Source organism: Rhinichthys klamathensis, unplaced genomic scaffold (genome assembly GCF_029890125.1).
Source record: "Rhinichthys klamathensis goyatoka isolate OS25496 unplaced genomic scaffold, OSU_Roscu_1.1 h1tg000040l_1, whole genome shotgun sequence".
In the NCBI taxonomy this organism is placed as follows: Eukaryota; Metazoa; Chordata; class Actinopteri; order Cypriniformes; family Leuciscidae; genus Rhinichthys; species Rhinichthys klamathensis.
The window spans coordinates 15,510,176-15,526,383 of NW_026606587.1; the positions used below are offsets into that span (position 1 = coordinate 15,510,176).

The window sequence follows — 16,208 nt, forward strand, 5'->3', positions numbered from 1 at the left end:
TTTAAGCAGAAAATACTCAGCAATGCTGTTGACTTATGAATTTACACATGGTTTGTCTTAAAGCATATTAAAAACACCACATAGACATATAAACAACATTATAAGCTGGATTTTCACCACAAGGGGGACTTTAACAAACTCAATGACTCTGCAGAAAGAGTCCCAGGCCTGTTACTTATGGAAATATTAAAGGTAATTGCAACCGTTTAGCTCACAATTCTGACTTTACAACTCGCACTTGTGAGATATAAACCGAGTTATAAAGTCATAATTGTGAGATAAAAAGTGACAGAACTTTATTCCATAGCAGAAACAAGCTTCCAAATTGACACACTATAAAACAAATAAGAATTTGCTGTGCCATAACTAACTATTTAAAACAATAATTGCAATGCAAATGACAGTCAAACTTTGCCAATAGTCAGGTTCGTTATATTCTTATTTTAACCTTTGTGGGAATTTTTTGGGGATTTGCTAGACTATACATTTTTGGAAAGGTTATTGTATAAGGAGTCAGAAAATCAATGTTTGCATTTGCTCAGATGTCATATTGAAGTTTAAAAATGGCCGCCGTAAAATTTAAAATTGTAATATCTCGACTTCTGAATAAACTGGAATGTTGATTTTTACTGATAAACCCACACTGTAAGGGTCAAGGAAACCAATGGTGCTAGTTAAAAAGCTACAAGATGTTACCACATTAAGCCATAGATGCATAAGTAAGTAAACAATTACCCTGTGTGGTTGTTTTCTTGCAATATCTTTGTAATCATTCCCACAATAAATATTACATGTTTTAATGAGTGATATAAAAAATCTTTATTTTTTGAAGAACAGCTGGAATATGAAATAACTTTTCATTACAAAGACATGTACATTGCTAACCTACTAGAATGCGTGCTGAGAGTGATCCACACACAAAGTAGCAAAGTTCCTGTTGAAAGATTTTATTTGCAGTGATTTTTCGAGCCAATGGCTCTTCCTCAGACTTGCTATATCAGAAGTGTCATCCCTTAAGAACATTGTTTTACAGACATGCATGACTTGAGGACCAATCACCTTGAGCAGATATCAGTCACCAAGAGTGTCATTCCCTTTGTGTCTGTTGGGGCAGACCATGCATGCGAACACCTAAACAAGCTAATGAAGATTAGCTCTGGGATCATTGGCATCTCCAACAATGCCAATGCCAGACAGAGATTTTTCATGGTCACACCAGAACTTTCTCGTATGTCAAAAGAGTTCAAGAGTCAGTTTGACATGGAAGCTGACAGAATCAAAGAGCATCATGAGCTTGGGCCAAATGCAGTCAAGAGGGCACATGATACAATCGACAAGATCAAGGCAGCCATACCTCAGCCATGGAAACCCCTTTACCAATGAAGGTGACAACCTGCACAATGTGATCACGCAAGCCTACATCCCAGATGAGTATGTACAACAGATCTTGAATGCTGATGTCACTGGCCAGAAGTTGTATGAAGACTATGTGTCAGAGCGTATCAATGGAGATGTCAGCCTCTGGGCCCCTGTGAAGAAAGAGAACAACAAGATGTTCCTGTCTGGGAACAAGAAGATTACAGTGAAACTCAGAGACAATACTGTGGATCTGAAGGAGACCAAGGACCTGTTTGCAAGGCTGGTGGTACTTGCTAGGTCAAATCGAGACATCAACCAGAAAGAGGCCATAGGAAACTATGAATTCACTCTGACACCAAGAGCACTGTTCGCTCCTGATGGAACAATTCTGCCATGCAATGACAAGTCCAAGTTAATCGATCTACTTGAGAAGTTGACAAAAGAAGACATGCCCCATGAAGACCATCAGCTGCCTCAAGTTGGAAGTTCTACTCACCAAGATGTAATGCATACAGGACTCACAGACCTCACATCTACTGATCAGCCAAGTCGGAAGATAGCACTGGTGGACGGTATGGTGCTTGTGCAGAAGCTGAGCAAAAAAACAGCGACTGTATTGACAGTCAAGGATCTGAGTGGCTGCTTAAATGACAGACTGATGCAACTAACACGAGATTATGATGAAATCATCCTCGTGTTTGACACATATAGGGCAGATTCTCTGAAGAGTGCAACTAGAGATAAACGAAGACAAGGAAACGCTTCTATTCAGTATCAAGTCAGAGATGACACCAGCATCAAACACATCCCAATGAGCAGGTTCCTCTCCCATGACAAAACTAAGAGTGATCTGACTGAATATCTTGCTGCCAAAACTCTGGAGTACAACAAGGGATCCTCCAAGCTGATCATCACATCTGCTTCTGGGCTCACTAGGAGCAACAAAGACCTTGTCTTTGAAGAAAACAACCACGAAGAAGCAGACACACTGCTGATCCACCAGGCTGTGCTGGCTTCACAGAGAAACCCACATGATGCACAGTTGGTGTTTTTCTCACCAGATACAGATGTTTTAGTGCTAGTCACAGCAAACTATGATCTCATGTTGAAGAACACATCCATTTCTATGGCCTCTGGTGTTGTGCAGATTGAACCACTGTGGCGAGCTCTAGGTAAAGAAAGAGCAAAGGCTTTGCCAGCCTTCCATGCATTCACTGGGGCTGACAACACAGGAAGGTTCTCCCGCATAGGCAAGGCAACCTGGCTGCAGGTCTACCTCAAAGCAGATGAAGATATTGTCAAAGCTCTGCAGATGCTTTTGGATGAAGCAGATGTGACAGAAGGAATGCTGTCAGCCCTGGAATCCTTGTGCAGCTTACTCACCCAAGGGGATCAACATCAAGGCAATCCCTCAACTGCGATGGCATCTCTTCTGCAAACATAGGGCAGAAAGTGACAAGCTCCCTCCAACACTTGGAACTCTGAAGCAGCACATCTTGAGAGTCCATGTCCAAACAAGAGTATGGGCACAGGCAGCCATTGCTCTGCAGGATCCACCGCTGGATCCTCTTCAAAACGGATACTTCAAACACTCAGATGGCATGCTCAAACCAGTGACCACAGATTTCCTCCCAGCCCCAAAGGCCATCCTTGAGTTGGTTCAATGCAAGTGTATATCTGACTGCTCTTCTGGGAGGTGCTCCTGCAGAGCTAAGGACTTAGCTTGTACTGACATGTGTCAGTGCAGCAGCCAGTGCCAGAACGATGACGATTCCCAAGCCGTGATGTATGAAAGCGATGATGATTATGATGATGTATAGAAACTGTATAATTAAAAAGGTTGCTTAATCATACTGTGGTCTAAATGTGCATGTCGATAGTTCCAGAACATCCACGTTTTACATTAGCTAATTTTAAACTCTTCAATAAAAGGAACTCCAAGTTATCTGATCAACTGCTTGTGATGTGTAGTTTTTTTTTACCCATATTGTGGATGTATTTCAATGGGATGATTAAAAAAAAACATTGTTTTTAAGGAACATGGAATATTAAATGCGAACAACTTTTCATTACAATGATGTTGCAAGAAAACAACCACACCGGGTCATTTTTGACCCATTTATGCATCTTTGGGTTAATGTGGTAACGTCTTGTAGCTTTTTAACTAGCACCATTGGATTCCCTGACCCTGAAAATGTGGGTTTATCAGTTAAAATCAACATTCCAGCTTATTCAGAAGCCGAGATATTACAAATTAAAGTTTTACGGCGGCCATTTAAAAAAAATCCAATATGGCCGCCACATAGACATCTGGGCAAATGCAAACATTGATTTTCTGACTCCTTATACAATAACCTTTCCAAAAATGTATAGTTTAGCAAATCCCCCCAAAATTCCCACAAAAATATATAGTGAACCTGACTACAAGCAAGAAGTCTTAACTGAGCTTCAGAAATCCCGAAACAAGCTCTGGGATCAGTTTACTTTGGTCCAGGTGTGTTTTAAGAGAAAGTTCACTCAGCAAATGACCATTTTATAAACTACAGCATCTTCAGCCGCTGTACTGCACATAGACTCATTAGTCTAAATCTGCCGCCCACTAAACCGGACACTGCGTCCCTGTGGCCATCGAACGGGTTGCCTTTGTCCTCAGACTCGGTCCTTATGTAACTGAAGTCCACAGCTAGTGAATGTACCTGAAGTATTTGATAAGCTTAAGTGCTTTAAGACAAAGGAGGGCGGGTGACGTAAAATCAATCAATGCATTGTCAACATCCAGGTTTGGAAAAGTGCCTTGTATTGCAGTATGTGGAAATCTGTGACTGATTTGTTGTGCACAGACATGCAGTGTTCAGCAATGAGATTGTATTGTTCAAATGGGATTAATCTAGTCATTGTAGCTATTCTTAGTGCTGTGGCTTAGCCATTGTCATCCGGTCACCTGTCGCTTGAGACGCGGCCAAAGACAACATTCACATCAATGACCAAGGTGAAACCACATGAAACCATGGCCTGACTTTTTTGCCTTTATTGTATGGGGAAGTATGGACTCAAACACACACTGTAGTTGTAATGGCTGAGCCTGCTTCACTGAATACTGTGCAATACTCAATAATACGATGATATATCGTGCAAAACATCCACTAGAAATAGAAAAATAGCTTACAGTAAAGTAATGTTGCACAACATGTGTCTTTTTTTTTATTATTAACTGTTATCATCTGTGTTTTTATGAGTGTATTGCGGTGAGAATGCTTGTTGGTAGACAACACACACTATATGCTGCTGGACATCTGAATTTAGGCTGAATAAAGGCATGTTTTAGGCAGAGTTATAAATTGGCTGTGGGAAGCGCTTGCCAGATTGGGCCTTTTTACACTTTTCGAAGCGTTTAGGATTGAATCTGGACATGGACTTGGAAACAGGACATATATTGTGGTGGATTTTTAAAATCTGATGTGATGATTTGAATTCGTTGTTTATTTATTTATTTGAGTGTATTGTAATTTAGTGATGGACTAACAGTTTTAACACATTACGGGTAAAGAGAAAGGCTGTACGTTTTGAGGATTGGGAAACCAAAAACACATGTATTGGACAAACATTACTTTGTACCATTGTTCTGCCATTTTGTTAAACAAAATCAAAAGTAACAGTTGAATATTTTGTGCATATTGAGATTTTTCTCTTTGGTCAATCCAGGTTAAAGGGGTGGTTGATTATGATTTGACTTTTCTAACTTTAGTTGGTGTGTAATGTTGCTGTTTGAGCATAAACAACATCTGCAAAGTTACAACGCTCAAAGTTCAAAGCAAAGGGAGATATTTTCTTTTACAGAAATCGCTTTTTAAGGACTACAACAAACGGCTGGTAGGAACTACACAATGTTAGTGACATCACTAACCCTAGAATTTACGTAAACCCCGCCTCTGGGAATCCAATTTATGGATTATCATGGCAGAATATGCTAAGAAATTCAGAAATGTCCTGTTGCTTCTACATGTTGTCACTTCTTCTTGAGTCTCTCCATCTTTGTCTGACTCCGGTTTGGACATAAAAGGCTAAAAGTTTTTTAAATTTTAAGTGCACGTCTGTGTGAGGTAAAAGGACACGAGCTGTTGAAGCTCCGCCCTCTGTGCCGGGAGCAGCAGCTCATTTGCATTTAAAGGGACAGACACAAAAACTGTGTGTTTTTGCTCACCCTCAAAAAGTGACAATTTTAATTGCTTTATAAAAATATATGTGGGGTATTTTGAGCTAAAACTTTACATACACGCTCTGGGGACATCAGAGACTTATTTTACATCTTGTGAAAAGGGCATTATACCACCCCTTTAATATTAATTTACATTATGTACATGCTCTTGTCCCACAAATAATAAAACAAGATACTAAAATCTCTCTGTTCTATCATCGTGTTTCACAGGAAACAGTAGAATATGCCTTCCTGATCATTTTCACGATTGAAACCTTCCTGAAGATCATCGCGTATGGACTGGTGATGCACCAGAACTCCTATGTGAGAAACGGCTGGAATATGCTGGATTTTGTCATCGTCATCGTTGGGTGAGTGAACAGTTCGTTTTTATATTCCTTTACAGGGTTACCCTTGTAAAAACGAAGTGCACTTTAGCATTATTACTGTAATAATATACTTTATAAGAATATACTTAAGTGTGAACTGTTTTCAGACACTAAATTGCATGTTAGTTACAATTAAATGAAAATGTATTTACCTTTATTAAATGCAAGTTCAACTAATGCTAGATTTAAAGGTACAATATGTAATAAAATATCCAAAAATCACTTGCACAGTGTGATATATTTCCTGCAGTTGTGTACTTACAATATCCCAAAAGTCTCCAAAGATTTTTTATTTCAGAGAAATTCCAATTTTAAATAAGTGGCCGTCCCGGGAAAAAAATGTCGCCTGTCAATGACGCAATATCCGCGCTATCCTCGGTTTCCGCTCATACTGCCATAGCCATGACGTAACCATGGCGACAGACGTGGACAACTGCGTAGTGCGTAACGTTTAGCGGCACGCAGTTCTTGTTTCTTTCAAACATAGACCATGGCAAGCAGACTTTGGGACAAACAAGGAGAACTAAAATGAGGATCAACATCAGCGTGGTGTTTGTGAGATGCCGAGAGCTAGCGTCCGCGGCTAACTTGGACTCGACAGAGCTTCACGAGTCACGACAGCTTTATTAGACAGGTGAGCAAATGTACATAAAACAAATCAATGTTAGTTTTATAACGTTAGCTCAACATGATGAAATGTTAGAATATGGTCAGTATGTTATTCTAATGCTGATCTAGCTTAACGTTACTGCTAGTTTCGTATAGCAAACGAACTAACACGTAGTATAACATTATAACTTTCAACACACATTTAAACGGCGTTTAGTGTGATAGTGTAACGTTAGACCGAGTGAAGCAGCGCTGCGTTACCTCACAAGTTTAATTCGTCTAATAAACTGACCTGTGTGAGTAATCCAGCACTTAGTTCGGTAGAATTAAATGTCCTTATTCCTTTATATCCGCGGGACTCGCGTGTGATCTGTCTCTTTAGCAATCGCGACCTGCTTCATACCACTGTAATGTTAAAAAACATGAATGTTTGCACTCATCCATAAACATTATTAGATCCATCAGCTTGACAGCAAGTCCCATCATTCAGCTCATCACTGCGTCATCATCCTACGCCTGTGTTATTGTTGGAAACTGCGCCCTCTTGTGGCGAAAACATCTTACATATTGTGCCTTTAATATAGTTCAATGTAATTTTGTAATTTGTGTATTCAAATATGTTTGTAATTACACATTTTTAGTGATATTGCAATTTAGTACATTTAAAATACATTAACTTTAAATCTAAAATACAATTTTGAGGCTTTACATGTGCTTAGTCAGCACATCAAAATAAGTGTACTTTTTCAAAGCATGACAAAGGTTTATTAACATATATTTATAAGTGTCTTTTATTTTTTTCTTGTACCAAATGTGCAAGTCACATGTGTGTGAACATACTCGCAAAATTGTGACCTGTCTCGTAATTTCATAGCTGTTTGTGACATGACTCTTCATATGTGCTCATTAAAATAATCGGCTGGCTAAGATGGATTCCGGGTGATATATGAATAAAATGTAGGGTTCGACACTGCGTCTTGGTGTTGATGCTATGAGGAATGGCATCAGCGTCAGCATTGTAACCTCATGCCAATATTCATTGGCCGACAACAGTTCCTGTATTATCATCCGTTGTCATGGTTTCTAATTAGTTTCACCTGTTCCCAGTTCCTTTGATTAGTCTCCTTGTATGATCATTTATCTTAGTTACTTTTGTTCTGTGTTTAGTCTCATTTATGTTCATGTGTTTGTGCTATTCTGTAGTCCTGCATGTTACGTTTTAGATTTATTCATTAAAGGCTGTTTTTGTTGATCATTTTGTGCTTTATACAGCCATAATGTTACATATACTATTCAACAAGAAATAATTATAAAGTAAATTATTTTTAAAATTGTTCATTTGTAAGTTAATATATGAGCAATCTTATAGTTTATAGTTAAAAAGAGTAAACGGGCATTCCCTTATTTTTGTCATGAGTTATGTACAGTAGTTTATCAATTACTCAAACCCACACGACTTTTGCAAATGTAGATATTTTTTAATATTCTCTTCTAATTTTTGCAACCAAATTTTTCAAGATTCAAAAAGTTCATAAAGACATTGAAAAAGTAATATACACTACCGTTCAAAAGTTTGGGGTCGGTACGATTTTAAATACTTTTAAAAGAATTCTCTTCTGCTAACCATGGCTGCGCTTATTTGATTAAAAATACAACAAAAATCAGTTATAGTATTAAATATTATCTCCAGTGTAAATCAGCTGTTTTCTGTGTGAATATATAGTAAAGTGTAATTTATTCCTGTGATCAAAGCTGAATTTTCAGCATCACCAGTGTCAGTGTCTTCAGTGTCAAATGATCCTTCACAAATCAGTATAATATGAGGATTTGATGCTCAAGAAACATTTATTATTATTATCAATGTTGAAACAGTTGTTGGTCTGTCAGTTGTACAGTTTTTTTGTTTGTTTTAGGATTCTTTGATGAATAGGAAGTTCAAAAGACTTTTGTAACATTATAAATGTCTTTACTGTCACTTTCGATCAAATTAATTATTCCTTGATAAATAAAAGTATTGATTTCTTTCCTCCAAAAAATAAAAATAAAATTCTCACTGACCCCAAACTTTTGAACAGTAGTGTATGTGAACCAAGCAGTTAATCAACATCTAATGAAGGGACATGTTAACTTAATCTGATGAACAGGTTTAATAAACATTAGTTCTCACCTAAAAGAGCTAGCTTTTGTGTTTAGCATCAAATGTGGTCTTCAAATGCATGTGTTTAATGATCTTTTAATGATGGCGAATGAACCCGGTATTTTGGGTTGACCTACAAATCGACATCATGATTAAACAGCTCTGTTGGAAGAAGCTCATGTCAGCTAGTAATTGTTGAAAGGATTTTAGTAAATATGCCAAGGATTTTGGCACAAAGCTGTTCACAAGGGCTTACAACCTGATCAAATGTCTGATCTATGATCTATCTGATTTAATGTGATTAACTGCAGTCAGGCGGGAGGGAACCCAGTGCATGAGGTCAGAGGTCATGGTAGATGTCGGATCCTTAGGGATCACGCTGAATCTCATCTGTGGCGTCCTCAAGCCCTGGCGCCAGATGAGTGTCATTTCATACAGATCCATGAAATAAGAAAGAGAAAACCCACCTGGCTTGACATTGGGCCTATTTACACCTGGTCACTAAGACAAATGCCCTCTGAAGCAAGTTCGAGACTAATTTAAATCTGATCACCTAAACCATTTCAGGAGGTGGTTTGAGATGCGCTCCACAAGTTTAAATGCATGTAGTTGTTGAAGCCACATATGTACATTTTATTTCTCCCAAACTACGCATATTATGTCCTCGAGTCATTTGTAATCTCTGTAAATAGTATTTGTAATGTTGCACTGCCTTTAGCATGAGTCTTTGTCATCACTATAGTTTTCACACTTGTCAACATCGGCATTTTTTTCATTGCCATGAAATTCACTACGACATGGTGTAACTTTCCTGAACTTCTTGAATATTGCTTTTCATCTCACTTAAGCAACATAACCATCTGTGCAAAGTTTACCTTGTTGGTAGTTTGTACTGTAACTGTGATGCAGATCAACATTTTCTCTTTTGTCTATATCTATTTGCACATGATTAAGAACACACACAGTAAACTCCTAATAATAAAGGTTCCAAAAGTAGTTTTTTGCAGTGATGTCATGTAGCAGATGATGTCACCAACGTCTCCTCACTGACGTCACTCAATTCTAAAACTTGAGTACCTGATTCGGCAAGATCGATACGTCAGTCGCAAAGGAACTAGAGCTTATTCTCTGGCCGAGCCCGAACTTGCGGGCCGATATTTCCCGTCACTATCCTCGGGCCGGGCCCTTGATCTAGAGACGTGCACTCCCAATGCAAAAGAGTGCGGCGATGGCAATGCACTCTCTGTGTGTGTGCGGTTTGCGGGAAAATAAAAAGATTCCCGGGACTCCCGCAAACTAGAAATATCTATGAATAAAACATATACAAACTAATACATTTTTGCAGAAAAGCAACAACAACTAAAACATAATAGAAACGATTTACAGGCCAGAGTTTCCCTTTAAAACACTGGAACAATCCTTCCTAAAACGCATTAAGCTTTAGTTTACAAAGACGTGAAACTCACCGAGTGGCCTGGGGTGTTCACTGATATGCTCACACAAAAATCGCTGCAAAAGATGCTTTCCAACAAGTTTCATCGTAGTTTTTGTCCAAGTCAAGTAGAAATGATCTTAAAACAGGGCTTTAAGTGTAAAATACCGAACTTGTCCTTTAAGATTAGAGAAAATAATATTACCGTTTTCTACTTCAAGTTTAATTCAATGGGCCCTATCTTGCACCCAGCGCACGATCTGAAACGCAAGTGTCAAAGCGCAAAGCGCAAGTAACTTTGTGGGCGGATCCCGGCGCTGTTGCTATTTTCCCGGCGGGATAAATGCCTCTTGCGCCTGGCGCAAATCTAAAAGAGGTTGGTCTGAAGTAGCTTCATTATTCATAGGTGTGGTTTGGGCGTAACGTGGAATAAACCAATCAGAGCGTCATCTCACATTCCCTTTAAGAGCAGGTGCGCATGTTGCATGGCGGATTGCTATTATAACGGCGGATTCACCAGGCGCGCGTCAGGAGCGGTTCACAGCCGAGGAGACCGACGTTCTTGTCAGGACCGTGAAAGACAGAGAAGTGACGTTGTATTGCGTGTTTTGCGTGCACCTGTAAACTATGGCATAAACCCTCATGCAAACACCCTCAGACGGCACTGTTTATTGACTGTCTGAAGTAGAATGCATGCAGAAATAACAAGAAATTCAACGTTCAAATCAGACTTATCTATCTATCTATCTATCTATCTATCTATCTATCTATCTATCTATCTATCTATCTATCTATCTATCTATCTATCTATCTATCTATCTATCTATCTATCTATCTATCTATCTATCTATCCATCTATCTATCTATCGTGGGTGGGTTTCTCCCATCCCCATACAAATCAGCGTCGGTTAAACAGGCGTGGGAGGAAAAAAAACTAAATTTTCATGGACACCACAATGATTTCCCTCATGTGTTAATATTTTTCCTTGTTATAATGTATGATTTGCAAAAATAAAAACTGCTGCATCTGTGTTGATGAGATAATCAAAGTGTATGCGCGTTGTGCACCCGCTACATTATGGCCAAGCATGCGCGCTTAAAATAGCATAATGAACAACGCGCAACGCGCCACTGACTTTAGACTAGGTTTTTTCTGGTCAGTGGCGCAATTGTTTTATAGAACAGCAAAATAGCATGAGGGAAAGTTTGCGCCGGAACACGCCTCCTCTTTGCGCTGAACCGCCCCGGGGAGCGCAAGTGTATTTCTTAGTTAACCGACGTGCGTCTGTGGAGGGAAAAGTCCGCTTTGCGCGGGTGCAAAATAGGAATGATACATGCGTCAGTGTACAAAGTCATTTGCGCCGAGTGCAAGATAGAGCCCAATGTGTTACTTGCCATTTCTTTGTAATTACTTGTGAAATTTACTAGCAATTTCTGAGTGAAAATTGTTCCTATACCAAATTGTTTTAGAGTCTTTGTATGAACTAACATATAACACTCTGTTATATTTCATTAATACTGATGAGTGTGTGTGTGTGTGTGTTCCTAGTCTCTTCAGTGTTGTGCTGGAGCTGATAACCAAAGATCGAGATGTCAGCGGGCAGACGGGTGGAAAGCCAGGCGGGTTCGATGTCAAGGCTTTACGAGCGTTCAGAGTTCTGCGGCCCCTTCGTCTGGTCTCAGGAGTGCCAAGTGCGTCCACATCTTTACCCAGCATTCACTGACAGAACAGCCTAATAACATGCTGATAATAACACACTCAGCTGCTCGTGCGTCCCTGTGAAAAAGAACTACACTTTAGCACACTATTAAAAAAAAAATATATATTTTAAAAGAATATTATGTAAGCTTGTTTCCGCCACAGAATGAAAAATAAAAAAGGTAATTGCGACTTTTTATTTCACAATTCTGACTTTATTTCTCCGAATTGATTGATATAAAGTCGCAATTGCGTGTTGTGAAGTCAGAATTGCGTGATATAAAGTCGCAATTGCGTGTTGTAAAGTCAGAATTGCGTGATATAAAGTCGCAATTGCGTGTTGTAAAGTCAGAATTGCGTGATATAAAGTCGCAATTGCGTGTTGTAAAGTCAGAATTGATTGATATAAAGTCGTAATTGCGTGTTGTGAAGTCAGAATTGTGTGATATAAAGTCGCAATTGCGTGTTGTAAAGTCAGAATTGCGTGATATAAAGTCGCAATTGCGTGTTGTAAAGTCAGAATTGCGTGATATAAAGTCGCAATTGCGTGTTGTAAAGTCAGAATTGATTGATATAAAGTCGCAATTGCGTGTTGTGAAGTCAGAATTGCGTGATATAAAGTCGCAATTGCGTGTTGTAAAGTCAGAATTGATTGATATAAAGTCGCAATTGCGTGTTGTGAAGTCAGAATTGCGTGATATAAAGTCGCAATTGCGTGTTGTAAAGTCAGAATTGCGTGATATAAAGTCGCAATTGCGTGTTGTGAAGTCAGAATTGATTGATATAAAGTCGCAATTGCGTGTTGTGAAGTCAGAATTGCGTGATATAAAGTCGCAATTGCGTGTTGTAAAGTCAGAATTGCGTGATATAAAGTCGCAATTGCGTGTTGTGAAGTCAGAATTGCGTGATATAAAGTCGCAATTGCGTGTTGTGAAGTCAGAATTGCGTGATATAAAGTCGCAATTGCGTGTTGTAAAGTCAGAATTGCGTGATATAAAGTCGCAATTGCGTGTTGTAAAATCAGAATTGATTGATATAAAGTCGCAATTGCGTGTTGTGAAGTCAGAATTGCGTGATATAAAGTCGCAATTGCGTGTTGTAAAGTCAGAATTGATTGATATAAAGTCGCAATTGCGTGTTGTGAAGTCAGAATTGCGTGATATAAAGTCGCAATTGCGTGTTGTAAAGTCAGAATTGCGTGATATAAAGTCGCAATTGCGTGTTGTAAAGTCAGAATTGCGTGATATAAAGTCGCAATTGCATGTTGTGAAGTCAGAATTGCGTGATATAAAGTCGCAATTGCGTGTTGTAAAGTCAGAATTGCGTGATATAAAGTCGCAATTGCGTGTTGTGAAGTCAGAATTGCGTGATATAAAGTCGCAATTGCGTGTTGTGAAGTCAGAATTGCGTGATATAAAGTCGCAATTGCGTGTTGTAAAGTCAGAATTGATTGATATAAAGTCGCAATTGCGTGTTGTGAAGTCAGAATTGCGTGATATAAAGTCGCAATTGCGTGTTGTGAAGTCGGAATTGCGTGATATAAAGTCGCAATTGCGTGTTGTAAAGTCAGAATTGCGTGATATAAAGTCGCAATTGCGTGTTGTGAATAGGGGTGTGACGGTTATTATATAACCGTGAGACCGACGGTTATAGTTGAACACCGTCATTAGAACTCTATAACCGCCAAAACCGTACGTGCTATTAAAATATTTTTTACAAACATTTTTATCATAGAGAATGTTTATATACTAATATCAGCTTAAGAGGGAAACGGAGGCTGCTACTGCTGGGGATGATTCGGGAGAGGTCTGTGCACCTTTACCGATCAGAGCGCGCGCTGACACGGAGTAAAGCCTTGTTTATACTCGACGCGTCCGCACGAGCCCGAAGGTGCGCGCGGCAAAAATGACGCGTTCGGTGCGCAAGACCGGCAAGACCCCATTTGGCTTGGCTGTGTGCACGGCTTTTTTTGTAACAGCGCGCGCGGCGCCGCGTCCGAGGATGACCGACTTCAAGCCGAATCTGCACGAGCATGAACGTCTCACCGCACCGGCACGCAGTTTGCTCGACTAAATTGCAAAGTTCATTCGAAGTTTTTTTCGTTAAGGTTTTGTTTACTGTGTGTGATTTATTTAAAACAAAGCACGTTCATTGCAACGTTTGTTTGTTTTGTTTGTTAAGGATTTGTTTACTGTGTGATACATTTAATGGAATGCACATTCACTTCTAGTTGTCTTGCTGTTCATGTTAAATAAACGGCAGTAGCTAATCAGTGTCTGCTTGTTTATTCAAACTAAGCTGTCCTATAACAGACGAACAGTTATTCAACCCCCCCCCCGACGGTTATGTTACGAACCGTCACATTTGACTCACGTCATAACCGTCATTACCAATTCTGAAACCGGCACACCCCTAGTTGTGAAGTCAGAATTGCGTGATATAAAGTCGCAATTGCGTGTTGTAAAGTCAGAATTGATTGATATAAAGTCGCAATTGCGTGTTGTAAAGTCAGAATTGCGTGATATAAAGTCGCAATTGCGTGTTGTGAAGTCAGAATTGCGTGATATAAAGTCGCAATTGCGTGTTGTAAAGTCAGAATTGATTGATATAAAGTCGCAATTGCGTGTTGTGAAGTCAGAATTGCGTGATATAAAGTCGCAATTGCGTGTTGTAAAGTCAGAATTGATTGATATAAAGTCCCAATTGCGTGTTGTAAAGTCAGAATTGCGTGATATAAAGTCGCAATTGCGTGTTGTGAAGTCAGAATTGCGTGATATAAAGTCGCAATTGCGTGTTGTAAAGTCAGAATTGATTGATATAAAGTCGCAATTGCGTGTTGTGAAGTCAGAATTGCGTGATATAAAGTCGCAATTGCGTGTTGTAAAGTCAGAATTGCGTGATATAAAGTCCCAATTGCGTGTTGTAAAGTCAGAATTGCGTGATATAAAGTCGCAATTGCGTGTTGTAAAGTCAGAATTGATTGATATAAAGTCGCAATTGCGTGTTGTAAAGTCAGAATTGATTGATATAAAGTCGCAATTGCGTGTTGTGAAGTCAGAATTGCGTGATATAAAGTCGCAATTGCGTGTTGTAAAGTCAGAATTGATTGATATAAAGTCGCAATTGCGTGTTGTAAAGTCAGAATTGCGTGATATAAAGTCGCAATTGCGTGTTGTAAAGTCAGAATTGCGTGATATAAAGTCGCAATTGCGTGTTGTGAATAGGGGTGTGACGGTTATTATATAACCGTGAGACCGACGGTTATAGTTGAACACCGTCATTAGAACTCTATAACCGCCAAAACCGTACGTGCTATTAAAATATTTTTTACAAACATTTTTTATCATAGAGAATGTTTATATACTAATATCAGCTTAAGAGGGAAACGGAGGCTGCTACTGCTGGGGATGATTCGGGAGAGGTCTGTGCACCTTTACCGATCAGAGCGCGCGCTGACACGGAGTAAAGCCTTGTTTATACTCGACGCGTCCGCACGAGCCAGAAGGTGCGCGCGGCAAAAATGACGCGTTCGGTGCGCAAGACCGGCAAGACCCCATTTGGCTTGGCTGTGTGCACGGCTTTTTTTGTAACAGCGCGCGCGGCGCCGCGTCCGAGGATGACCGACTTCAAGCCGAATCTGCACGAGCATGAACGTCTCACCGCACCGGCACGCAGTTTGCTCGACTAAATTGCAAAGTTCATTCGAAGTTTTTTTCGTTAAGGTTTTGTTTACTGTGTGTGATTTATTTAAAACAAAGCACGTTCATTGCAACGTTTGTTTGTTTTGTTTGTTAAGGATTTGTTTACTGTGTGATACATTTAATGGAAAGCACATTCACTTCTAGTTGTCTTGCTGTTCATGTTAAATAAACGGCAGTAGCTAATCAGTGTCTGCTTGTTTATTCAAACTAAGCTGTCCTATAACAGACGAACAGTTATTCAACCCCCCCCCCCCGACGGTTATGTTACGAACCGTCACATTTGACTCACGTCATAACCGTCATCACCAATTCTGAAACCGGCACACCCCTAGTTGTGAAGTCAGAATTGCGTGATATAAAGTCGCAATTGCGTGTTGTAAAGTCAGAATTGATTGATATAAAGTCGCAATTGCGTGTTGTAAAGTCAGAATTGCGTGATATAAAGTCGCAATTGCGTGTTGTGAAGTCAGAATTGCGTGATATAAAGTCGCAATTGCGTGTTGTAAAGTCAGAATTGATTGATATAAAGTCGCAATTGCGTGTTGTGAAGTCAGAATTGCGTGATATAAAGTCGCAATTGCGTGTTGTAAAGTCAGAATTGATTGATATAAAGTCCCAATTGCGTGTTGTAAAGTCAGAATTGCGTGATATAAAGTCGCAATTGCGTGTTGTGAAGTCAGAATTGCG

The 16,208-nt window shown here is 39.5% G+C and overlaps 1 protein-coding gene across 5 annotated transcripts in view; it reads left to right on the top strand.

The window, feature by feature from the left end:
- cacna1db (calcium channel, voltage-dependent, L type, alpha 1D subunit, b) overlaps positions 1–16,208 on the top strand; it is a 145,712-nt gene that overhangs the window by 21,544 nt on the left and 107,960 nt on the right. For all 5 annotated transcript variants that reach the window (XM_056246929.1, XM_056246930.1, XM_056246931.1 and 2 more), the window contains exons 4-5: positions 5,786–5,925; positions 11,671–11,813. In XM_056246929.1, the coding sequence (XP_056102904.1) occupies positions 5,786–5,925; positions 11,671–11,813 (283 nt within the window). The remainder of the gene's footprint in view (positions 1–5,785; positions 5,926–11,670; positions 11,814–16,208) is intronic.